Genomic DNA, 27384 nt, shown 5'->3' with positions numbered 1-27384 from the left:
TAAAATTAAAGGATCGTCTCAGTGTGACCCTTATCTATTCGGTCAGGTTTTTATTTATAAATAAATACATTCATGACGAATACAAATTTTTTTTATATTTATTTAATGAGTGTATAATAGCTAAATAAATTGTTGAAATGACTTGTAAAAAATGTTCTGTACGACGTAAAAGTGTAAGATTAACGAAAAAAGTATTATAGAATGGAACTAGAATAGTACATATCAAAACTACAGATTAATTATTTTTTTTTTTAATAAATCTAAATATTTATTTTTTCAATTAGTGTATGCTAAATGAGTACAAAAAGTTATCCCTACAACCTATAAAAATTTGATTGTCCAAATTGCAAGGAGTTGAAAATATCTCACCACTCAATTTATATTTTGTAATCATCTCACCAGTTTCAACTTGCAAAACTGCAATTAATCCACTGGTGGAGCAACACAACACGTGCTCGTCGTCTTGTAAAGAAACTGCTAAAGGCGATGCAAATATATTGCTTTCAAGTTGATTCTTCCAAAGCAAATCTAGTTTGCACACATTCCGCTGCTCTTTCTCAACTGAGTTTTGATACCGTAAACAGTAAACATATTTATCGTAGGAACCGAACAAGACTTTTCCCTTACTTCGAATATCCTCTAGAATAGTCAAAGCAGAAAATATAAGAGATCCAGCACGAAATGTTTTCATCTAAAATATTATGTGCAACTATAATTCAGTAAGTAATTAGTAATAATGGTACAAACCAATTCGCCGTTTTCTGCGTTGCAAATGTGTACATTTCCAGAAACTTCTGCTAAAATAATTCTATGGTCTTCGCCAATTATAACCGGTGTCGAAAATATCGGTGATTCGCACTTTCTTAGCCACACTAATTCTCCAGAATTTGAAATAATCTTGCAGTAACTCCCATCGAGGGTACAAATAATCATTGTGTATGAGTTAATTGCGATAGGGTTGGCATAGATTCCTTTCGTTCCGATTTTTTTGCGCCAAATATAATTAGTTGTCTTAAAAAAAAACCTTTCAATGTAGAATTTACTTCAATCCATAAATGACTTACCTTCAAAGAAATACAAACAACATTAAACTCTTCGCCGTATGTCGCTATAACCAGTCCAGCTGCGCAGGTCAAAGGTTTAGCTTTAATCAATCCACCTAAGCCGATACTCCAGTAAATGTGGCCATTTGTGAAATTAAACGCGTATAATTTGTGATCATAACAACCCACTACTGCTAAATAGGAGGTATTAACATTTGAAACAATCTCCACTTTGCATTCGATTCTGTCTGGCAATTCCAGTACAGCAATAGGACTTCCAAGATTTATGTCAAGTATTGTTAAAATATGTGAGTGTGAACCAACGCATACCCACTTATTACCAATAATAGAGGGTGCTGAATCAACACATTTATTCAGACTAGTGCGCCAAATAAATTTAAGCCGTTTTTTTGCATAAATGTTTGAATTTACTGACAAAGTTTTAGATAAATTTTGTGCTTTCGATAATTGACACGAAATAAGAAAGTTTTTAATCGATTTTAATGAATGCTGAGAGCTTACTAGCATTCCTAATAGTTCATTTTGATCGCATTGCTCCAATATCGCGCCAATACGACTAACCAACGTAATAGCATGAAAAGATGTACCACCTGCCGCTATAAACGACATGTCTAAATCCTGTATATTTTCTATAGATGCGTCAGTGGTTTTTGCGTTCTGTTTCATCAAATTGACTCCCAAAACTTCAGTAATAAATCGATGAAAAATTTCTTCACAACTCGCCGAAATCGTATATGTTTTGTTGGTAATTTTTTGCAATAAACAATGTCTATCTATTTTCCCATGTTCGTTTAGAGGGAATGACGAAATAAATTCTATATCGTCCGGTCGTTCTATTTCCATCAAATTTTCTATTAAAAGGCGTCGAATGTGCATTAATTCTGTTTCATCAACATTTGAATTGGCTTGTATAAAACAAACTACTTTATGTGATTTTTCATGCCAGAGACATTTAACATTTTTGCAGTTATTATTTAAGATGTTTTGAATTCTTTGTTGTAGAGATTCTAAAATTTAAAATAAAATAAATATCAATTTATTAATTCCTCTTAATACCATAAACTTTAAATTATTTTATAAATAAATATTTACATATTTGTATTTTTTAAATCATTTATAATTGAAAACGGAGTTATGTTATAAAAATTTTGGCGTCTCTGGAAACGCCTAAAGTAAGTTGAATCGGAACCAAAATTAAGGTTCATGCAGAGAACATAAAAGTAAAAGAAAAAAAACCTGCACCTTCTCTATGTTTTTATGTTCTCTGGTTCAGCGAATTAAGAGACAGCGACTACGCCGGCTCGTTCATGTCGTCGGGTGAAAACTATGTAGCTCTAATAGTATTCGCCCGGGGAAACAGAAGAAGAAGACCTCCACTCCGTTGGAAAGACAAAGTGTAGAAGGACCTGGCTTCACTTGGAACCTCCAAGTGACACCAAACAGTGAAAAGGAAGAACGACCGCCACGCTGTTGTAAGCTCGGCTATAACCACGTAAACGGTATCTACTCCAAAAAAGATCATTTTGCGTATTGTTCTTAAAAAACTGTCGCACAACTCCGCAAATTAATAAGAATTAAAAAGGGAGTTACAAATTGTACACAATTTTCTTTTCACATTTTGCGAAATCTTCTCCGTTTATCAGAGATAATTTGAACAAAATATTACAATAGTGTCCGTGTCCGGAACGTATTCATGTCCCACTATAGGAATAGGTTTTGTATATAAATATTAATTTTACTGTTATTACTTTTAATATTTTTTGTGATGCCTTTTGACATTAGTAACAGCTTAGAGTCTTATATTCATGGAGTTTTTTTTAAATTTTTGGTTACTTTCCCAGAAATATCAGTCGTTTCTGTTATTAATAGGCCTTTAATCCGGTTTTCACGTAGGTTTCCAAAATTATAAAGTACCCAGTAATAAAAGTTTATTACGCATCATTTTCGCTGCGGTTCCGGGTATGTGCTTTAAATGTCAAAATACCTTTATTTGGTTGGTGTTTTGTCTACCATACGATAACGGGCCTAACCGGGTCGATACTTTTAATTTTTTTAAAATAAAAACATTGCCTTACAATAGTTTTGTAATTTTTCTTATAAAAACATTTTTTCATAATAATATCTTTTAATAGCAGTTTATATTATAGTAGAATTTTGCATCGAATTCACTTTACGCTAATTCCTGATTACTGAATACAATCATGAATAATTTCCATTTAACATAATTTTTAATCTAACTGAGATATTTTGGGCCTAATCATGTAACTTTGGTTTGTCAGTCAAGTGAGAAATATTTGTCTAATTTTGTTTGTTTTAAAAAATGAGTTAAATTTTTAATTGGCATGTTTTTCATAATAAAAATTAATATCTACAACTGAACTGTTTCTGAGAAATCTATTAAATTCACCCATTCTTTTGCTTTATCAATTCCTTTTTTGGTTGCAAAGATATATCAATATGCAAACGTATCACCGTGTGTCTGTTTCTATTTTTTAATTTTTTTAAATTTGGAATGTGTAACAATATTGTAGGAGGATGAAGTCATGTATAGAAGTTCACGTAAGTGAGGAAAGTTCTCTGATCGCCATTCACTTGGGAGTGGCCAGAAACGATTATTTTACACATGGCTCAAGCAGCTCACAACTTCCGATCTTTGACCAAGAATCTGTGCGTGTGTGTGTGTACTTAGCGCCGCTATTCCCGTTTGAATTCAAAATCGTATACGGTCTTTCTGATTTAATGTAAAATACTTCCCAATTATCCTCGTCGCCAATGTAATATTCTGCGATTTCCACGATTTATTATAATTTATATAAATAACTAACAATTATAATATTATATTAATAACTAACAATTATAATATTATATTAATAACTAACAATTATAATATTATATTAATAACTGTCGAACTTCCCGTCCGGCACGGTCGGCGTCAAATATACTATATATCTAATATCAAATGTCATATTTACAGACACGTTACATCAAAGCCTTCCTTGTTGCTAAATTATGAGGGCGTATTGTCACTTTCTTTAACAGGTACAGATCTCCATAACTTGTAAATAATTAAATTAATTGAATTTGGCATCTTCTTGTTTAAAATTCAAAAGCCCACGATTTAGTAAATTATTTTTTTTTTGTATCGGCGGTTTCAAAATACTTTTATGAATCATAATTAAATCAGCAATAAAATATAAAATTAAAGGATCGTCTCAGTGTGACCCTTATCTATTCGGTCAGGTTTTTATTTATAAATAAATACATTCATGACGAATACAAATTTTTTTTTATATTTATTTAATGAGTGTATAATAGCTAAATAAATTGTTGAAATGACTTGTAAAAAATGTTCTGTACGACGTAAAAGTGTAAGATTAACGAAAAAAGTATTATAGAATGGAACTAGAATAGTACATATCAAAACTACAGATTAATTATTTTTTTTTTTTAATAAATCTAAATATTTATTTTTTCAATTAGTGTATGCTAAATGAGTACAAAAAGTTATCCCTACAACCTATAAAAATTTGATTGTCCAAATTGCAAGGAGTTGAAAATATCTCACCACTCAATTTATACTTTTCGATACTTTTAATTTTTTTAAAATAAAAACATTGCCTTACAATAGTTTTGTAATTTTTCTTATAAAAACATTTTTTCATAATAATATCTTTTAATAGCAGTTTATATTATAGTAGAATTTTGCATCGAATTCACTTTACGCTAATTCCTGATTACTGAATACAATCATGAATAATTTCCATTTAACATAATTTTTAATCTAACTGAGATATTTTGGGCCTAATCATGTAACTTTGGTTTGTCAGTCAAGTGAGAAATATTTGTCTAATTTTGTTTGTTTTAAAAAATGAGTTAAATTTTTAATTGGCATGTTTTTCATAATAAAAATTAATATCTACAACTGAACTGTTTCTGAGAAATCTATTAAATTCACCCATTCTTTTGCTTTATCAATTCCTTTTTTGGTTGCAAAGATATATCAATATGCAAACGTATCACCGTGTGTCTGTTTCTATTTTTTAATTTTTTTAAATTTGGAATGTGTAACAATATTGTAGGAGGATGAAGTCATGTATAGAAGTTCACGTAAGTGAGGAAAGTTCTCTGATCGCCATTCACTTGGGAGTGGCCAGAAACGATTATTTTACACATGGCTCAAGCAGCTCACAACTTCCGATCTTTGACCAAGTATCCTCTGGGTAGCCTAAGAACATCCGTTCGAAGGAGAGCTAAAGTGAGGAGGCGAAACATCCCCTACATAGGGTTGTGCGCTGGGTTTGGGACCCGCCACGTAAAAAGCAATAATATAAAAGTTTGGTGTTGGATTCGTGGTGGAGAGAGACTCCGTCGCCGAGTTCTATCATTCACTCCGGTGAATGAAGGTCTAGCCACAATCCGCATCAAAGCGAGGTTCTTCAACATATCGCTGATTTGCGCCCACGCCCCGACGGAAAAGAAGGACGATGTGACCAAAGATGCCTTCTATGAGCGCTTGGAGCGCGGAGCATACTCTTCTAGAACCCCCAAAGGTGATCTAGCCACCTCAGCCTGCTGAATGGTAGTGAACGCACAACGCCAGACGTTCCATTGCCCGACCATGAAGAAGTTCGAATAGCAATTACTCGCCTGAAGAACAACAAAGCGGCGGGGGCCGATGGATTACCGGCCGAGCTATTCAAACACGGCAGCGAAGAACTGATAAGGAGCATGCATCAGCTTCTTTGTAAAATATGGTCGGACGAAAGCATGCCCAACGATTGGAATTTAAGTGTGCTCTGCCCCACAATCTGCGCCAACTACCGTGGGATAAGCCTCCTCAACATCGCATATAAGGTTCTATCGAGCGTATATCTTTCACCGTCAACAAACTGATTGGACCTTATCAGTGTGGCTTTAGACCTGGCAAATCAACAACCGACCAGATATTCACCATACGCCAAATCTTGGAAAAGACCGATGAAAGGAGAATCGACACACACCACCTTTTCGTCGATTTCAAAGCTGCTTTCGACAGCACGAAAAGGAGCTGCCTTTATGTCGCGATGTCTGAATTTGATATCCCCGCAAAACTAATACGGCTGTGTAAACTGACGTTGAGCAACACGAAAAGCTCCGTCAGGATCGGGAAGGACCTCTCCGAGCCGTTCGATACCAAACGAGGTTCAGACAAGGCGACTCCCTATCGTGCGACTTCTTCAACCTGCTGCTGGAGAAAATTAATCGAGCTGCAGAACTTAATCGAGCTGGTGCAATCTTTTATAAGAGTGTACAGCTGCTGGCGTATGCCGATGATATTGATATCATTGGCCTCAACACCCGCGCCGTTAGTTCTGCTTTCTCCAGGCTGGACAAGGAAGCACAGAAAATGGGTCTGGCAGTGAACGAGGGCAAACCGAAATATCTCCTGTCATCAAACAAACAGTCGTCGCACTCGCGACTTGGCTCTCACGTCACTGTTGACAGTCATAACTTTGAAGTTGTAGATAATTTCGTCTATTTAGGAACCAGTATTAACACCACCAACAATGTCAGCCTGAAAATCCAACGCAGGATAGCTCTTGCCAACAGGTGCTACTTTGGACTCAGTAAGCAATTGAAAAGTAAAGTCCTCTCTCGACGAACAAAAGCTAAACTCTATAAGTCGCTCATAATTCCCGTCCTGCTATATGGTGCAGAGGCTTGGACGTTGACAGCAACCGATGAGTCGACGTTACGAGTTTTCGAGAGAAAGGTTCTGCGAAAGATTTATGGTCCTTTGCGAATTGGCCACGAATATCGCATTCGATGGAACGATCAGCTGTACGAGATATACGACGACATTGACACAGTTCAGCGAATTAAAAGACAGCGGCTACGCTGGCTAGGTCATGTTGTCCGGATGGACGAAAACATTCCAGCTCTGAAAGTATTCGACGAAGTACCCACCGGGAGAAGTACAGAAAGAGGAAGACCTCCACTCCGTTGGAAGGACCAAGTGGAGAAGGACCTGGCTTCGCTTGGAATATCCAATTGGCGCCACGTAGCGAAAAGAAGAAACGACTGGCGCGCTGTTGTTAACTCGGCTATAATCGCGTAAGCGGTGTCTACGCCAATTAAGAAGAAGAAGAACAATATTGTATAATATTATTATTTTCTGTAAAAGTTAAAACATTTCTATTAGTTATTATTTAATGACACTCATTATTTGTTCAGTAGTGTGCTTTAGTTAGCTCTAAGTAGATTAATCTGTCCTAGTTTTTAGTAGCAGAAATAAATGTTGTCAGTTATCTTTTTCATTATACTATATGTATGTGAATGTATCTTAAATCTATTTAAGAGGCACATCTAATGTGAATTTTTTAGAACATCTTTTGAAGAAAACTAATACATGAAATGTTTTACAATTTTGAGGACATAAGTATGTACACAAAATTATTGTATATGCGCCAACAGCGAGTTATTAGCTATTTCCTCATCTAAAAAAAACGCTCCACGTTTAAAGTGATTACGGCTTCTCATTGGTTAATAAAAAAAAAATTCGAGTATTATTAACTATACGACTGTTAAAAATTTAAATTTAACAAAATTGCAGAAATGGGAATTTTAATAAAAAAAATTTAGTTAGTTTTTGGCACGCCAAATTACATTTTTGACAATATCAAAAAAACTGAAAATTCATATCCAAATACTTGAAAAGACAGACACCTTATAACTTCGCATTTGAACAATGAAAGTTGAGTCCTCTCGCAAAATTTTTAAAATAAAGTTTTGCCAACACCAGATAGTACTTCCCAGTCTTTAAATCTGGCAAGTTGCTAAAGAATTAAATGTTCGGTTACACCCGAACTTAGCGCTTCCTTACTTGTTTTTCTCATGAATATCTTGTTAACTATTTGATGATTTTGCGAGATTTACAATCTCGTCGTATTCATTTATTACATGAATATTGATTTATAAGCGGTATCTTTTGATTAATTTTTATTTATGTATGTTTATATATTATATTGAACTTCTTACCGAGATTTAGTTGAACACCCATTCGTTTAATAATGTTATCGGTCCTGCCTAAATAAAATATTCTCCCATATTGGTCACGGGACACCAAATCGCCAGTGTCGCGGAAAAACATCTTATTATTTTTAGGTCGTAACATACCATCCGTGGAAGGAATGTAACACAATCGAGTTGCACTACCAATTTTTAACTCTCCCTCGCATGATCCAAATAATTCCTTTTCATTTGTATCGGTTATGCGTAAAGTAGTCTGACCGTCTAAGACGGTACCAATAGGAGCCCTTTCCCATTGTTCATTAAAATCGCACTCATGTATTGTGCACCAGCAAGAAATTTCGGTTGTACCGTAAATGTTAAAAATGCGCTTTTTTAAAGGTATCGTCGGCAACCAATAATCCCATTCCTTTCTGCTAGGAAAGTCTTCTCCACCTAAAATTAAACATCGCAATGAATTGTCTTCATGTAATATGACTTCTTTTATGATATCTTTTCCGAATAAACGAAAAAAGGAAGGAGTTGCCTGCAAAATAGTTGTTCCTTTAAATTCCTGTGTGCCCCGATGTTTAGGCCATAGTATATTTATATTTTTTTTTGGACTTAATCTTAAGTCAGCTGGACATATTAATAAAGACGCTCCTGAAATTAGTGCCAAAAATAAATCTACAACAAAGGGATCAAAAGTGGGTGGCGCACACAAGTATATTACATCATTTTCCGATAATTTCAACCGTGTACTAAAGAAGATTGTATTAGAAAAATATAAAATTCATAATATGTGAACATACCATAAAGGTAATATATTTGGTTCCACACAAGAATACGGAACTTGTACGATTTTCGGAAGTCCTGTAGTCCCTGATGTTGAAATACTATAGCAAAGATCATTAACCTCACCATATATTTTTCTATCCATAGATATGTTTTGAAACAAGTATATCTTATTATCCATAATATTCAAAATCCCAATTTGTTTGCAATTTTGATTATCACATTTAATGTCCATCATTACATATTTTGCTCCATGTGCATTTAAAACATTTTCGAAATTGTAACTTATATTTGTAAAATGCAAAGGAATAAAGTAACAATTGTAGTTGAGGATGCTGCATTAAATAATTTTAAAATGTTAAGCATCATTTTTCAATACTTCCAAAAATTATTTCACCTGAGGATAAGAGCAATACTATGGGGTGAATGACCTTGTAATCGCAATGCAATGCCTGTGTTAGGAGTTATGTTATAATAGTCAAATTGTTGCAGAACACGGGTTACTTCCTTTAATACTACGTCAAAAGTGTATGAATGTTCCTCATATTCTGTTCGATAAATAATTAACACTTTGCTACGAAATTTCTCCAATATTGTATGTTCATATAATTTGCTCATTTTACAAAATATCTGCAGGTTTATTTCTTCACCGCTAACTCACACCCTCATTTATATGCAAAAAATACTCTTGGGTTTGTTTACATAAATATGTGCACTCAACTTCAGAAAACCTGTGGGTTTTGTGCAACACTTTTTTTATAACTTTCATGGAAATTAGGGTGTCGTGTTGGCAATAAATTTTATATCGAGAAAATACGTATTAAAAAAGTGGTAATTATCAACTTTAAACGCGAATATCTCGAAAACTAACGCTTCCTGCGGCTATAGGAGAATCTCCTCTATCCGACCATACCCATTTCATTTCCGAAAGCCTGGGACGGTATTCTAAAGTATTTAGTATACCGTCCCAGGATTTCGGGAAAAAATGAGTATGGTTCCTCAGATCAAGAATATATATAGTTATAGCCGCAGGAAACCAATAGTTTTCGAGATATTTACGTTTAAAGTTCATTAAATCGTTTGTACACATTTGTTTTACATAATATAGTGCAAAAATAGTTTTATATAACTTACCGTGCGATTCTGTACTGTGATACAGTCTCAAGTCTCTAAATTTGAGATTTTAAGTTAGAGACAATTTTTGAGACTTGAGACGATTTTGCTATTCTGTAAGTGACAGTCACAAAATCTATTACATTCCATTATTCAGAGATGTTTTTACACTTGAATGAAAATAAATATGTCGATAACAAATATTAAATTTTCTATAACATAGTCAAAAAACATAATTATCAATAAAAATAAAAATATATGTTGATTTTGTTTCATAATATTTACTAACCGTGCGATTCTGTAACTTGAGACAGTCTCAAGTCTCTAAATTTGAGATTTTGAGTTAGAGACAATTTTTGAGACTTGAGACGATTTTGCTATTCTGTAAGTGACAGTCACAAAATCTATTACATTTCATTATTCAGAGATGTTTTTAAACTTGAATGAAAATAAATATGTCGATAACAAATATTAAATTTTCTATAACATAGTCAAAAAACGTAATTATCAATGAAAATAAAAATATATGTTGACTTTGTTTCATAATATTTACGAAATGTATGTAAAATTGATTTATTTTTAACCTTTTCGTGTTTGAAATGCTTACAAAATGTAAAGAAACGACAATCGATTAATATCTATGATGATCTCCATTCAGTATATTCAAAATGGCAGACAAGAGTTCTTTTTAGTTTTGTGACCTGCTAACTACCAGGTCTCAATATTTTGAGACTAACGCTAGAGACTGTTTAGTGAATAGTAACTAGTCTCAAATTGAGACTTTGCCTCAAAATGTCTCACATAGAGACTAGAGACTGGTTACAGAATCCCGCTATAAATTTATGTAAAATTGATTTATTTCTAACCTTTTCGTGTTTGAGTTGCTTACAAAATATAAAAATACGACAATCGATTGATATCTATGATGATCTCTATTCAGTATATTCAAAATGGCAGACAAGAGCTCTTTTTAGATTTGAGACCTGCTAACTATCAGGTCTCAAATTTGAGGCAATATTTTGAGACTAACGCTAGAGACTGTTTAGTGAATAGTAACTAGTCACAAATTGATACTTTACCTCAAAATGTCTCAAATAGAGACTAGAGACTGGTTACAGAATCCCGCTATTAATATTAAACTTACTGTTCAAATCTATTTATTTGGCAACAACTTAAAGGTTGAAGTCGTCAAATAATCAGTGTTACCTTATCCACATCTTTTGTAAATGAGCTAAAAGAAATAAAGAGAATGGATTATACCCAAAAAAGGATTTTTGCAGTTGTCTGTCGTAAAAAATCTGTTTATTACCCGCCAATGGGGTGTGCCAAGCTTTTTGCGTAAAACTCCTGTTTGTTTTCGGCAGCGCTTGCAGCTCTTTCGTTATTGTTAATAGCCCTGGCAGACGAGCAAAATTAATGCGCCTTAAGCAACGCTAATGCGCATTGAAATTTTATGGTGACAGACGGCAGACTTGTGCATTTAGACAGCTGATAGTGAAATTTGTTTATTTATTAAAAAAAAAAAGAGAAATAAAAATGAATAAAACAAATTATTAATAGACATTTTGGTATTTTTGGAAAATCAATATAAAAAGTTCGTTTATTATTAACTACGTTAAAAGATAATATAATGAAATTAAACCAATAATTGATTGTAATGCGGAAAAAGTGTGCGAAAAAGTTAAGAATATTGGATACTGTGCGTTGTTTATTTTCTGCCATCTAAAAATATTTAAATTTGTTTATGTTAATATACTGCACATAATTTAATAAGCAGTTTTACTTACTTCTGATGCTGTAAACGCAGAGGAGGCAGCAGACTTCAAGCGACATCTGTCAAAAAATAGCAAAAATCGGACATTTTTGAGCAGTGCAGCCTACACTAATTTGGTAAACTCAGCTAAATGCACGAAATTCTTGTGTATTATAGCCCTGACAGACGACAGCGCTAATATGCATTAGCGGGCTTAAGTTACATTTATTTGCGCATTTGACCCATGTGAATGCAAGTTTGTTAAAAATTACAGATTTTTGCTATTGTTTGACAGATGTCACTTGACGTCTGCCGCCTCCTTTGCGTTTACAGCATCAGAGGTTAGCAGTTTTTATATTGCTAATTAAATTATGTGCAAGTATATTAACAAAAACGAGTTTTAATATTTTTAGATGACGGAAAATAAACAACGCATAGTTTGCTATCCATTTTTCCAATATTTTTCACTTTTTCACACACTTTCATTTCACTTTTTGTTTTAATAAATAAACAAATTTCACTATCAGCTGTCCAAATGCACAAGTCTGCCGTCTGTCACCATAAAATTTCAATGCGCACTAGCATTGCTTAAGGCGCATTAATTTTGCTCGTCTGTCAGGGCTATTATGCACAAAAATTTCGTGTATTTAGCTGAATTTACCACATTTGTGTAGGCAACACTAGTTAAAAATGGCCGATTTTTGCTATTGTTTGAAAGATGTCGCTTGACGTCTGCCGCCTCCTTTGCGTTTACAGCATCAGAGGTTAGCAGTTTTTATATTGCTAATTAAATTATGTGCAAGTATATTAACAAAAACAAGTTTTAATAATTTTAGATAGCAGAAAATAAACAACGCACAGTTTGCTATCTATTTCTCCAATATTCTTAACTTTTTCGAACATTTTTTTCGAGTTACAATCAAGTATTGCTTTTATTTGCACTTTATTATCTTTTAACGAATTTTTTCGTTAAATTTATATTGATTTTCCAAAAATACCAAAACTGTCTTTAATAATTTTTTCTTAACCATTTTTATTTCAGTTTTTTTTAATAAATAAACAAATTTCATAATCAGCTGTCTAAATGCACAATTCTGGCGTCTGTCAGGGCTATTAGTGATATACAAGTATAGTTCATGATTCAAAATGAACTATTGTTTCATACATATGGATTACATACCATATATTATCTAAAGAAAATATAAAAATATTATTATACAATACTTATCCTCTCCTTTTGATTGACATAGGTGTTCGATCGATGAGGGGTATTTCTTTTGGAGCGCGACCGAAGGCCACCAGTGCAGAAAGTAGTTCGACACAAAAGAACTATGTTGGACCGACTAGAGTTTTTTTATTGAACAGATTAAGACTCACCGATCCAAATGGGGTTAGATTGCCGAAAAAACAGACCTTGGTCGGATGAAATCCGAGTCAATTCCGGTGCGTAGAACCGGCTGTCGTGGGAATTGAATAACCGCGACAAACCCGCGTTCTTCAATTTAACTGCAACGGACTCCAGAGTAAGATCGAGGGATAGTTGCACTCATGAATCGGGAACGCGTATCGATAGCTGCGGTCCAAGAAACCACACTAAAAAGCCGTTCTGATCTTCTGAGTTGTGCCGGTTTCAACGTAATACATAAAGATCGCGAGCGAGATAGTGGTGGTGGCCTTGCCTTTATATTGCACAACGCCGTGCAGTATCGTCTAATCGATGAAGACATCGACCGCAGGGAGACTACCTTAAAATGTCAGGGTATAGCTATCCGATCAGGCGTAGTCGAGCTCGAAAAATTTAATATATACATCCTCCCAGTTACATGTTGTGATACAGGATATCACCTGAATATAGACACGCTACTTCATGGTGAAGCATTCCTGCCTGTCAAATGATTGTAGGGGGATTGAGCAGGCGGAAAAGGTTGACGATTCGACATTCTGCACAATGATTGACGAAGCCCCCACCAGAGGTATGGGCACCTGTAATAGCTCGCCCGATATCACCATTTCTAGTGGTGGTCTGATAAATAGCATAACCGGGCGACCTATGATAACTCTCGTATCAGACCATCTGCCCATAAATATCTCGATCGAGAAACCTCCTGATTTAGTTTCTGTGGACAACCGTACCTTCGTTAACTTTAACAAAGCTATCTGGGTCGGCTTCACAGAATTTACTGAGACCACCTTCAACGCTCTACCCATTCCTAAGGACGTATGTGTTGGCGAACGTCGATTCCGCAAGGTGATCGCAGCAGCTAACACTCGCTTCATCCCGGCTGGGCCAAAATTTCCGAAGCAGTCGTTTTAGCTAACGAGCGCGACACCTTACGCCATGCCGATCCCGGGTATCTCCGAATAAGGGATCTCAATTTGGAGATTCGGCGAATTGTAAATCATCATAAGCGGACGAAATGGATAGAGCACCTGAAGTCCTGCAATCTCTCCACCGATGAGAGTAAGCTTTGGGCTACTGTCAAGGCTTTGTCTAACCCGAAGAGACATGACGACCGAGTTGAAGTTCAATTCAATGGTCATGTCTCTTCGGACCCGAAGAAGTGCGCGAGCTATTTTAGCCGGCAGTTTGCACTGCACCCTTCGGTACACAAAATCAAGCGATGTGTTAACCGACGGCTGCGCAAAATGCCAAACGACTGCGCGCCACTTGACGGGAGTAAGCTATCTGACCAAGGTTCTCAACCTGTCGCTGACCATTCTTACCCGATGTCAGGAAAGTCGGAAGAGTGGTTCCACTACTGAAACCTGGGAAACCCGCCAACAAAGGGGAATCTTATCGTCCGATAACTCTCCTCTCCCCAGTAGTGAAGCTCGCTCCACGCTCAGATAGTTCGAGGCCTCAACCAAAAACCACCCTGTGAGAGAACTATCCGCGTAGCGTTGGACTTGTCAAAAGCTTTTGACACAGTCAACCACACAACACTACTGCAGGACATTAAGAAAACTACGCTTCCTCCAGGACTGAAGAGGTTGACCATGAACTACCTGAGCGTTCGTCAATCTTCTTCTTAATTGGCGTAGACACCGCTTACGCGATTATAGCCGAGTTAACAACAGCGCGCCAGTCGTTTCTTCTTTTCGCTACGTGGCGCCAATTGGATATTCCAAGCGAAGCCAAGTCCTTCTCCACTTGGTCCTTTCAACGGAGTGGAGGTCTTCTTCTTCCTCTGCTTCCCCCGGTGGGTACTTCGTCGAATACTTTCAGAGCTGGAGTGTTTTCGTCCATCCGGACAACATGACCTAGCCAGCGTAGCCGCTGTCTTTTAATTCGCTGAACTATGTCAATGTCGTCGTATATCTCGTACAGCTGATCGTTCCATCGAATGCGATATTCGTCGTGGCCAATGCGCGAAGGACCATAAATTTTTCGCAGAACCTTTCTCTCGAAAACTCGTAACGTCGACTCATCGGTTGCTGTCAACGTCCAAGCCTCTGCACCATATAGCAGGACGGGAATTATGAGCGACTTATAGAGTTTGGCTTTTGTTCGTCGAGAGAGGACTTTACTTTTCAATTGCTAACTGAGTCCGAAGTAGCACCTGTTAGCAAGAGCTATCCTGCGTTGGATTTCCAAGCTGACATTGTTGGTGGTGTTAATACTGTTTCCTAAATAGACGAAATTATCTACAACTTCAAAGTTATGACTGTCAACAGTGACGTGAGAGCCAAGTCGCGAGTGCGACGACTGTTTGTTTGATGACAGGAGATATTTCGTCTTTCCCTCGTTCACTGCCAGACCCATTTTCTGTGCTTCCTTGTCCAGCCTGGAGAAAGCAGAACTAACGGCGCGGGTGTTGGGGCCGATGATGTCAATATCATCGGCATACGCCAGCAGCTGTACACTCTTATAGAAGATGGTACCTTCTCTATTTAGTTCTGCAGCTCGAACTATTTTCTCCAGAAGCAGGTTGAAGAAATCGCACGATGGGGAGTCGCCTTGTCTGAAACCTCGTTTGGTATGGAACGGCTCGAAGAGGTCCTTCCCGATTCTTGACCGAGAATTTGGTGTTGCTCAACGTCAGCTTACACAGCCGTATTAATTTTGTGGGGATACCAAATTCAGACATCGCGACATAAAGGCAGCTCCTTTTCGTGCTGTAGAAAGCAGCTTTGAAATCGACGAAGAGGTGGTGTGTGTCGATTCTCCTTTCACGGGTCTTTTCCAAGATTTGGCGCATGGTGAATATCTGGTCGGTTGTTGATTTGCCAGGTCTAAAGCCACACTGATAAGGTCCAATCAGTTTGTTGATGGTAGGCCTTAATCTTTCACACAATACGCTCGATAGAACCTTATATGCGATGTTGAGGAGGCTAATCCCACGGTAGTTGGCGCAGATTGTGGGGTCTCCTTTTTTGTGGATTGGGCAGAGCACACTTAAATTCCAATCATTGGGCATGCTTTTGCCCGACCATATTTTACAAAGAAGCTGATGCATGCTCCTTATCAGTTCTTCGCCGCCGTGTTTGAATAGCTCGGCCGGTAATCCATCGGCCCCCGCCGTTTTGTTGTTCTTCAGGCGGGTAATTGCTATTCGAACTTCTTCATAGTCAGGCAATGGAACGTCTGCTCCATCGTTATCGATTTGGGAGTCGGGTTCGCCTTCTCCTGGCGTTGTACGTTCACTGCCATTCAGCAGGCTGGAGAAGTGTTCCCTCCATGATTTAAATATGCTCTGGGCATCGGTGACTAGATCACCTTTGGGGGTTCTACAAGAGTATGCTCCGGTTTTGAAACCTTCTGTAATCCGCCGCATTTTTTCGTAGAATTTTCGAGCATTACCCCTGTCGGCCAGCTTATCAAGCTCTTGGTACTCACGAATTTCGGCCTCTTTTTTTTCTGTCTGCAAATGCGTCTCGCTTCCCTCTTCAACTCCCGGTATCTATCCCATCCCGCACGTGTTGTGGTCGATTGTAACGTTGCGAAGTAGGCAGTCTGTTTTCTCTCCGCTGCGACACGACACTCCTCGTCGTACCAGCTGTTCTTTTGCACTTTCCGAAAACCAATGGTTTCGGTTGCAGCTGTACGTAAGGAGTTTGAAATGCCGTCCCACAGTTCCCTTATACCGATTTGTTGACGAGTGCTTTCTGAGAGCAGGAGTGCAAGCCGAGTAGTAAATCGTTCGGCTGTTTGTTGTGATTGCAGCTTCTTGACGTCGAACCTTCCTTGTGTTTGTTGACGTACGTTTTTTACTGCACAGAGGCGGGTGCGAATCTTGGCTGCAACAAGATAGTGGTCCTAGTCGATGTTAGGACCTCAGAGCGTGCGCACTTCTAGAATACTGGAGACGTGTCTTCCGTCTATCACAACATGATCGATCTGGTTGGTAGCTTTTCGATCCGGAGACAGCCAGGTAGCTTGATGTATCTTCTTGTGCTGGAATCTATTATCACAGATAACCATATTTCGGGCCCCGGCGAAGTCAATCAGCCTCAACCCATTTGGGGATGTTTCATAGTGGAGGCTGAATTTACCGACCGTAGTGCCAAAGATACCTTTTTTGCCTACCCTGACGTTAAAGTCGCCAAGCACGATTTTAACATCGTGGCGGGGGCAACTCTCATAAGTGCACTCCAAGCGCTCATAGAAGGCATCTTTGGTCACATCGTCCTTCTCTTCCGTTGGGACGTGGGCGGAAATCAGCGATATGTTGCAGAATCTCGCTTTGATGCGGATTGTGGCTAGACGTTCATTCACCGGAGTGAATGATAGTACTCGGCGGCGGAGTCTCTCTCCCACCACGAATCCAACATCAAACTTGCGCTCCTTTATATGGCCACTGTAGTAAATGTCACAAGGACCTACTCGTCTCTGTCCTTGTCCCGTCCATCGCATTTCTTGGACGACGGTGATGTCAGTCTTTACTTTCGCGAGGACATCAACCAGCTGGGCAGCGGCACCTTCCCAATTAAGGGTCCCGACATTCCAGGTGCATGCCCTTATATCGTAGTTCTTATCTCGTTTGCCATGGTCGTCATCAAAAGGGGGGTCTCTCATCCGAGGCAGTTGGTAATCTTTCATTAGGGGGGCTTTTTACGTGGAGGGTCCCAAACCCAGCGCACAACCCTATGTAGGGGATGTTTCGCCTTCTCACTTTAGCTCGCCTTCGAACGGATGTTCTTAGGCTACCCAGAGGATACTTGGTCAAAGACCGGAAGTCGTGAGCTGCTTGAGACATATGTAAAAGAATCGTTTCTGGCCACTCCGAAGTGAATGGCGATCAGAGAACTTTCCTCACTTGCGTGAACTTCTACACATGACTCCATCCATCGTTCGTCAATCATCTGTACTATTTCGAGGTGAAACATCTAGACTGAGAGGAATTAAACAGGGGTTTCCGGAGGGTGGTGTCCTCTCCCAGTTACTGTTTAACTTCTACATCTCGAAACTCCCACATCCACCAGAGGGGGTTTCCATAATCTAGTATGCAGATGATTGCACGATATTGACGTCGGCCAATGGAATCGATGGCATGTGTTCGAAAGTTAACAACTACCTCTTCGACCTTTCTCGTTTCCTCACTGCACGGAAAATCACACTTTCCCTCACCAAATCCACAGCCATTATGTTTACGAATTGGACGAAGGAGTATAGACTTGAACTTAATATTGCAGTCGATGGCGTCAAAATTCCGACTGTCAATAACCCTAAGATTTTAGGTGTAACTTTTGATAGTCTATGCTCCTTCACTCCCCATACAATATTACACACAAAATACAAGTACCACCGCTCCGGCATATGTATATAACTTGTATTAGAATGCGAAAATATGAAACTATGACTTTTATGAACTAAATTTCGTAAATTATTTTGTATTTTATTTAAATTAATAGCGGGATTCTGTAAACAGTCTCTAGTCTCTATTTGAGACATTTTGAGGTAAAGTCTCAATTGGTGACTAGTTACTATTCACTAAACAGTCTCTAGTGTTAGCCTCAAACTTGAGACCTCATAGTTAGCAGGTCACAAAACTAAAAAGAACTCTTGTCTGCCATTTTGAATATACTGAATAGAGATCATCACAGATATTAATCGATTATCATTTTTTTATATTTTGTAAGAGCCTTATCACACACGGCAACTTTTGTTGCGGCAACTCTTAGTTTATTGGCGAGGGGGCGACGAGGAGAGGAGAATCGCGCCGAGTTTCCAGTGTTCAGCAACTCGCTTTGTGTTCTTATTCGTAACAGTTCGCTGTGACGTTTTTCGGCATTCGTGTTCTTTCTTTCGTAGTACATAGTTGCATTTGCGTATATTTTTTTGAAATTAATATTTTGAATATATATAAAAAATTTAATTTCATCTTTTGGTAAGTAATTTGCAAATATGTATACAAATATACATAATATAATATAAATATTTTAGTAAATGGAGTATGACGAAAAAATCTAATTAATTAAAGATATTGTGAAATGTATAGAGGAAGCCATACAAATTGATTCAGACGATAGTAAAAAGGGTGATATATGTTTGTTTTAATAAATAAAATGTTTTTCTTAATTGACAGAGCTAATTAATATATGTGATAGAGTGGCCCAAATACCTATAAGGAAAAAGAAACGACAATGGGTTAAAGTAAAGAGTAGACAATGGGTTAAAGTAAAGTGAAAGGGAATGAGAAAAAAACTCGAGCAGAGTTGCGCAACACAAGTTGCTCGTGTGAAGGTAATGGGCGACAGCAAAAGAGAATCGCCCGAGAATTAGCAACTAAAGTTGCCGCATGTAATCGCAAACTAAGCAACTCAAACACGAAAAGGTTAAAAATAAATCAATTTTACATAAATTTCGTAAATATTATGAAACAAAGTATATTTTTATTTTTATTGTTAATTATGTTTTTTGACTATAAAGAAAGTTCAATATTTGTTATCCAATTTTCTAATTTACCTATATAGACGGACCGGCCGTGGTTCAATGAGAAATGCCGATAAGAGTTCCAAATAGAAAAAGAAATTATTTGTTTTTAAATATGTAGCAATTGTTTATAAAACAATTCTAAAAAATTCAAAATATATATACATCATTAGAAGGTTGAGAAAAAGTCGTAAAGAATAGTCCAGCTAGTAATTTTTATGATGAAATAATTTTTTGGATACGCAAATATTTAAAGGTATTTTAAATAAATTGTTTACGTAAACTTTTAGATTGTATGATCTTTATGTATTCTTAAATTGGAACCTGGATCGGGATCTATTCTAATATTTTACTTAACTAAAATATGACTATGTAATAAAAATAATGGAATATATTGGGTAGTCGACTATCTAATATATTATACGAAAAAATATCAATGCATTTCCTTAACAGTGAGCTTCTGTACTGTGATACAAGTCTCTAAATTTGAGATTTTAGGATAGAGAAAATTTTTGTGACTTGAGACGATTTTGCTATTCTGTAAGTGACAGTCACAAAATCTATTACATTTCATCATTCAGAGATGTTTTTGCACTTGAATGAAAATATATATGTCGATAACAATGAAAATAAAAATATACTTTGTTTCATAATATTTACGAAATTTATGTAAAATTGATTTATATTTAACCTTTTCGTGTTTGAGTTGCTTACAAAATATATAAAACGACAATTGATTAATATGTATGATGATCTCTATTCGGTATATTCGAAATGGCAAACAAGAGTTCTTTTTAGTTTTGTGACCTGCTAGCTATCAGGTCTCAAATTTGAGGCAATATTTTGAGTCTAACGCTAGAGACTGTTAAGACTCTACGTCAAAATGTCTCAAATATAGAATAGAGATTGGTTACAGAGTCCCGCTATTAATTTTGTGACCTGCAAACTATCAGGTCTCAAGTATGAGTAAATATTTTGAGACTAACGCTAGAGACTGTTTAGTGAATAGTAACTAGTCACAAATTGAGACTTTACTTCAAATTGTCTCAAATAGAGACTAGAGACTGCTTACAGAATTCCGCTGTAAATATCATTGGATGAAAGTTGGCAATCTTTTACTGAAAACAGTTTTAGGGCCAGCGTAGTTAATGTCAGGTTTTCCTGGCACATCTACTATTTTGATTTTTGCATTCTGATTTGTCAGAGGACGCGGGTTTGTTGATTTCTAAAAAGAACAATTGTTGAAAATAATGAAAATTTTTTATAGATAATTTTTACTTTCCATATTAAGAAATCTTCAATTTTCGGAAAAAATTGTAGTGCCTCTTTCACGATGCTTCCCAACACTATTTCATCACAAAAGCGTAAGCATTCGAGCGAATATCATGATCCGGATTACGTGCGTTTGCATTCAAGTCCATATAAAAAGTTACGCCATGGAGATTCTAATATTATGGAAGAAAGCGTTTTTTTAACACCCACCAAAACTACATTGAAATGTGTTTCCGAAATAATTTCAAATGAGTTTCAAAAAGAAATTTCTCTAAAACAAGAATATTTAGCAGCGATTGAAAAACGTTTAGATCAAGCTCGCACTTTATTGGATCGTTTGCGGTATGTAATTGTTTCAGACTATTACAAGAAACAAGAATTATCAATATCAGCATGTGATACCCTAGCAATTCGTGGAAAAGAAACTCTTTTCGATAAAGAGGTTCATGGTCTTCAAATGGCACTGCACCCATCTGTTAAAAAAAGAATGGGAGACCTTCCTAACAAAATGTATGAAGTTACACAACGACCTCTACCTGAGCGTGTAGCGGCTCAAAATGCATTGAACACCTTACGATCCCGATCTCAATCGCAAAAACGACAAAAAAAACGTTTACAACAATTAATAAAGAATCAAGGTTTTGTGATAGATCATTCAAAAGAAAAAGAAATACAAATGGTGGATGCAGTTAGTACATCTGATCACACGAGATCTCACAATAATGATATCACAGATTTACAATCATCTGCCACCGGCAAGAAAGCTAGTTTTATTCCATCAGAAACTAGAAAATCTTTGAATTCAGCTCGTTTTAACAACAAAACAAAACATCTTGTTGTTATAGGAAATACTTCAACGTATATAGGAGGAGAAGTAGATGCTACAGCTGAAGTAAAAATATCAAGCGAAAATATGTTAACCCATAAATGGTTAGTTTATGTGCAATCAAAAGATACTAAAATTAATTTAGAATCCTTTATAAAAAAAGTTCGTTTCCATCTACACCCTTCATATCGCCCAAATGACATAGTAGACATTAGAACGGCACCTTTCCAAATAGCCCGCAGAGGGTGGGGTGAGTTTCCAATGAGAATTCAGCTCTTCTTTCATGAATATCTACAACAAAAACCTGTACAACTTATACATCATGTGGTACTTGATCGAACGTTAAGTGGAATGCACACTCTTGGTTCAGAGACCTTAATGGAAATTTGGCTTCGTTCTGATATTATAATTACCAAAGCAAAAAATGAGCCGTTGTTTGATGTAAAGAACAACGCCTATGAAAATATACAACCCTCTGCAATTGAAAATATTATTGAAACAGGCGAAAGAGATCGTGGAAATAACACAACGAAGCATCGTAAAATATCCTTCACACATAACAAAGAAGATTTGGACGATAATTTATTCGGAGTTTTTAACAGCGATGCAGCATCTGCTGATATTACAAAGATAGAGCCATCAGTAGTCGTAAACAAACAGCTTGCAAATATTTCAAATAATAGTCCGATTAAAGTAACCTGCAAGAGTCTCCAAAAGTCAGACTGTTCATCAAATAATGAAATAAATGACTCCGCTCTAAGTAAAGATAAGATGGTATGCTGGAATAGTTGTGGAATATCAGGACTAAACAGTAAAAGTACTAGCGATGAAGAAATTTTTACAAAAAGTGTTATTGTTAGTCATTCCTCTACTTCAAATAATAGTAATACTCAAAGTAATATATCAAACCTTAGATATGCAAAAAATATAAAATCGACAAATACAAATTCTGACATAAGTAATGAAGTTGCTACTACTATAAAAAGTAGTAAATTAATGCAGCTCACAACGCCTATGATAATGAAGCTTTCAACTACAAATGTGGCCAATGCCAATCAAGTTTCAAATATTAACAGAAACAATAATAATATTGTTGCATTAAGTAAAGTAGGAAAGTTTATGCCACAAAAGATTACAAATATGAATAAATTTGTCTCGCTAAATAGTAATTCTGCTTTCGCAAATATGCCTGTGAAGAATGCAGATAAAAAAACTGTGTTGCAAAAGAAACTGGTCCAGTTGGTGGATGCGGAAGGCAAAATAAAATTTATGCAAGTTCTAGTGGCTACAACACAAAAACCAGTAGGGGACGCGAAAATCGGAAGCTTAGGAAATGGTGAGTAAAAACCAAGCTCTTCATTTTTACAAATAAATAAAATACATATGATTAATGAAAATATACTTAAAATATGTATCATCTATTTAGATTTTAACAAATTGTAACACACCCACAGCGAAAAATTTTTATTATTATTTTTTTTTTTTTATCCTTATTGTTGTACTTCATTGAAATTTTGCAGGAACTGCTGACTCGTCTCAAAATTTGGACAGTGTATTATCTGAATCAACAAAGAGAAAAACAATTACCGAATCCTCTTTGGCGATAGAAAATCATGCCTCAAAACTATTAACCGTTTCGAATGATGTTAATCGTAGCAATTTTTTAGTCACAAATAATAATGGTAAATTTCCTGCAACAAACAACATATACAATTCGAAAAGTAAAAATAATCCTGTAAGCTCTCAAAAACAAATGGTTTTTCAAAAAGAAGGAAAATTATTCATTATTGACCCCTTACAAATGAAATTGAAGCAGGAAAGAAAGAAACAAGTTTCCTTATTGAAACCGCAAACCAATTTACAGAGGCAACATCAACAGCAGATGCCAAAGCAAAAAGTACAGCATAAAGCTCTACAAAGTATGCTATGCGATCATGATTATACACACTCTTCGGTAAAACTTAGTAAAGGCAACATCACATTGAGCAATCCAGAAATGATATCGGGATCAATTAAATCACATGTACCAGAACTCCATTTGGGTATAAGGCAAACACGGGCCAAAGCAAGTAGTGCGTTTGAGCTTCTGCAGCAGTGTAGAAGTAAATTCGAACAAGAGTTTTTGAATCAAAATATTAATTCAATGTGTTCCGCTATAGACTACATATTACGACACTTACCTCTTATTTCACCCAAAAATACTTTAGCATCTGCTTTCTCTTTCGTAAGCAATAGCGAAAAGGAATTCGACTCAATGCCCGTTTTAAAACAACGCGCATGCGAATGGTTGCGCGCTAAATATATTACTCGCTTTGTTCGCAACCACAAATATATAAAAGCCATTACTTCTAATAACAAAGGGCGGTTTTGGAGCACACGTGAGGTACTAGTTTATGCTCGTTATCATGCATTTACGCCAAAGATGAAGTCATTTGACATAACTACCTATCCGGTGCAAGTACAAAATGTGCCCGGCCAGCTTACTAGACCAGAGAAATTACAAACGGATAATCTATTGCAGGGACATGATTTTTCACAGTTTGTCAAAAACGAAGTTAAATTCGAGCAGAAGTATATACAGTATGAATCAATAACTCCAAAACATCGTATTACATCTTGGCTCGATTGTGGGTGCCAAAATATTATTGACCAAGAAACTGGTGTGGAATTCTCCGAGGAGCCAATTGATATCGTTAGTATATCGATGTCAAAGAATCGTAACAGATTTAATATAGAACATCTACGATCAAATCAAAATGGTTGTGAACAAGAACAGCAGTTTTATTTAGCAATCCCGGACCACCTAGAAAAGTCTTCTCAGCTTGTAAGCGATATTTGCCGAGATTTTAATATACAACTGCAACCGGAACAAATTGAGGGAAATGTAATATATCCTTTAGCGCAAACAGTGTTGTCCCAGTGTTTAAAAACATTCATTGAAAAAATTATAAGGCGTGCAGTAGCCTCAAAACAAAATCCACCAACTACTGACAGTCTGAATGTAACAACGCAAGATATTGGGAATGTTTTGGTTCGGCACGTTGAGTTTGACTTTCTAACAAACAAATATTTTGGAATTTATAAACATAATAGTCGCTAAACTAATAGCGAATTTGTTTTAAATATATATTGTTTTCTTTTGGGATAATTTGTATAGTATTAGAAGGTTCTTTAAGTTACTGATTTATTAGAACCAATAAATTATTTGCCTATAAATATCTATATATCCTGTAATGCTTCCTCAGTAAAGTTTTATTTTAAGTGTTATTAATAAATCGTTACTTAAACTTGAATTAATTGATTTTATATTTAGAGTTTGCGAGTGAGATGGGATTTTTATAGTCTTGCAACCAGTTGCTACACAGTATTATAGTTTTGTTCACCTAAAGGTTGTATAAATGATCAGGATGACGAGAAAAGATGAAATCCGGGTAACTGTCGGTCTGTCCGAGTGTCCGTCCGTCCGTGCAAGCTGTAACTTGAGCAAAAATTGAGATATCTTGGTGAAAATTGGTATACGTGTTCCTTAGTACAAAGAAAAATCTGGGGATCGCAATAGCAAGGGGCGCCTCTGAGAAACAATTTTTGATTAAGTGGGCGTGGTCCCGCCACCAATAAGTTAAATGTACATATTTCCTAAACTACTAAAGCTACAAGAAATATGCTAAGATGTTCTATCGACAGTGTGAAAATGGATGAAATCGGAAGGTAATCTTGCTCACTCCCCATATAACGATACTGTTAAAAACTACTAAAAATCCGTAACTGAATATGCCAAAGACATTAACTTTTACCTCCGAGATGGTGCGAGGGGCTTTATGTTAGCCGGCGTGAAATTTGGAATAATGGGCGTGTTATCGCCCACTTTTAGGTGAGTTCCTATATCTCGAGACCTGCTCGACCGATTTCAACCAAATTATGTACGTAATATTTTTCTAACATTTTTATATTACTGTGAGAAATCGGACCACAACCACGCCCACTTTCCATATAACACAATTTTAAATTCCTTTTGATTCTTTCGCTGTCCGCTATACAAATCAAGAAGCAATCAATGTAACGAGATAAAAATCTGCATCATTAGCACCTTGAAAGTATGTCACCTTATGCCTAAAAATTCTGCAAATCAAATCAAAACTTCAAGCCCCTAGGTACCGAATTTGCGCACCCCAGTACATATAGTTGACTTTTGACAGAAAATATCAGTCAATGTGTGAGATATTTAATTGTTCGGGTAACTTTATACCGCATATGTATATCGGCCAATATGTGAGTTATCCCAATGAGAATAAGAGAGCGTGTTGTACTCATAACAGTGTATCTTTGTGACAATGCAATAAACACCCAACAGCGCCAACATAACAGCGATTTACCCAACAAAACAAAAAAGACACAATAAACCGAATCACCATAGCGGACGGACATACAGGCGCAAAAATCAGCAGCAGCAACAAAATAAACCAGCAGCAGTATTAGCAGCAACAACAGCAGTAAAATCAACTCAACGCGGGAAAAACTAACCACATCAGGTTTTATTCAACTTATTTATATATATATATATATATATATTTGTAAATAACCCCGGATTTGTACCCACACAATTTATAATATTTATTAACACATACATACATGTTTTACACACCCTCAAATATACAAATTTGAATTGTCAATTATCCGAATTCTAATAGTTTTTATTTTATTTGTATATATATTTGTATATATATATATAAGTGTATATACATATGTATATACACTTATGGACAAAATAATAGATGTAAGCAGTTTTAACTTTGCAAATTAAAACAATTTTGTTTTAGTTATATCGGAAATCTTTAGATTCCGTATATTAAACCTGAAATTTTCTTTAAAACAAGAACTAGTTATAACATTTTTTCTAAACAAAAATAAATTTGTTTTAATAAAATTGTTTTAATATATGTATATATATTTGTTATATCCTTAGTGGTTTTTCATAAGTTTTCCAATTCCATTCGGCATGTATTGAATTACTTTTTGGCAGCTTTCCAATGGGGTATCAATGTTTTCCGCCACAATTGCTCCTCTTAAGGTCACTCCACAAGTCCTTAAACTACTCAGATACCAATCTCGAGGTATGTTTGGGGTCGTTATCTTGTTGGTAACACCATCTCAGCGGCATGTTTTCTTCATCATATGGTAACATAACGTTCTGCAAAATATCCCCCTACTCAAAGTCGGTCATTGTGGTCAAAATAAAAGACCAAAGCCTTGCCCAGAGAAACATCCTCACACCATTTAGTTGCCACCATCATGTTTAATTGTCTTTATTATGTAATTAGAGGATCCGTCTACGTTTTTCTGTTGCTGATACATAGATGGTACTACTAATACCATCTAGTATATGATTAGGAAGGAAGGAAGTATTAGTTAATGAGTTATAGTATTTTGGGTGAGCAACTTGTTTTAGTTTACAAAAAATGTATCAAAAAGTATTCCGTGTGTTAATAAAGCATTGCTTTTTGGGGAAAAAATACTGTTGAATTTGGGCTCTGCACCAGGGAAATCATCCTTTGTGAAGAGATTTGTTAAGTTGGAAAGAGGCGAAATAAGCACCGATGACAATGAAGGCAGTGAACGCCCTAAAGAAGTGAAATCTTTGTGCAAAGTGGGTGCCACGCAAGTTCATAATCCAACAAAAACAACGAATTGCTGATTCTGAGGA

General features: G+C 36.2%; 2 protein-coding genes across 3 annotated transcripts; one reads left to right on the top strand and one right to left on the bottom strand.

Moving 5' to 3' along the window:
• Positions 1 to 9579, bottom strand: LOC126764837 (beta-alanine-activating enzyme). Of its 2 annotated transcripts, none has more exons than XM_050482418.1 (6): positions 9244 to 9577; positions 8864 to 9181; positions 8082 to 8812; positions 1065 to 2071; positions 748 to 1011; positions 1 to 691 (listed from the first exon to the last, which is right to left on the bottom strand). In XM_050482418.1, the coding sequence occupies exons 1-6, from the start codon at positions 9462 to 9464 to the stop codon at positions 281 to 283; spliced, it is 2952 nt and encodes a 983-aa protein (XP_050338375.1). In that variant the 5' UTR covers positions 9465 to 9577; the 3' UTR covers positions 1 to 280. The 2 variants fall into 2 exon arrangements, with proteins under 2 accessions (XP_050338375.1, XP_050338376.1); XM_050482419.1 differs by having other exon boundaries at positions 452 to 639; positions 9244 to 9579.
• An 11167-nt stretch (positions 9580 to 20746) lies between these two features.
• Positions 20747 to 26084, top strand: LOC126764834 (uncharacterized). Its single transcript, XM_050482409.1, has 3 exons — positions 20747 to 20798; positions 20853 to 23019; positions 23204 to 26084. The coding sequence occupies exons 2-3, from the start codon at positions 20919 to 20921 to the stop codon at positions 24781 to 24783; spliced, it is 3681 nt and encodes a 1226-aa protein (XP_050338366.1). The 5' UTR covers positions 20747 to 20798; positions 20853 to 20918; the 3' UTR covers positions 24784 to 26084.
• The last annotated feature ends 1300 nt before the right edge of the window (positions 26085 to 27384 follow it).

Source organism: Bactrocera neohumeralis, unplaced genomic scaffold (assembly GCF_024586455.1).
Source record: "Bactrocera neohumeralis isolate Rockhampton unplaced genomic scaffold, APGP_CSIRO_Bneo_wtdbg2-racon-allhic-juicebox.fasta_v2 cluster10, whole genome shotgun sequence".
Lineage (NCBI taxonomy): Eukaryota > Metazoa > Arthropoda > Insecta > Diptera > Tephritidae > Bactrocera > Bactrocera neohumeralis.
The sequence above is the reverse complement of the archived record's forward strand: the minus strand, read 5'-3'. Positions and strand labels throughout refer to the sequence as shown.

Bases quoted from the DNA above. Each gene is read 5' to 3' on its own strand.
- LOC126764837 (XM_050482418.1), bottom strand. From the start codon at position 9,464: ATGAGCAAATTATATGAACATACAATATTGGAGAAATTTCGTAGCAAA. The intron at 8,813-8,863 runs GTATGTTCACAT...AATCTTCTTTAG, and splicing joins CCAAATATATTACCTTTATG to TACACGGTTGAAATTATCGG. The intron at 2,072-8,081 runs GTAAGAAGTTCA...TTTAAATTTTAG, and splicing joins GGGTGTTCAACTAAATCTCG to AATCTCTACAACAAAGAATT.
- LOC126764834 (XM_050482409.1), top strand. From the start codon at position 20,919: ATGCTTCCCAACACTATTTCATCACAAAAGCGTAAGCATTCGAGCGAA. The intron at 23,020-23,203 runs GTGAGTAAAAAC...GAAATTTTGCAG, and splicing joins AATCGGAAGCTTAGGAAATG to GAACTGCTGACTCGTCTCAA.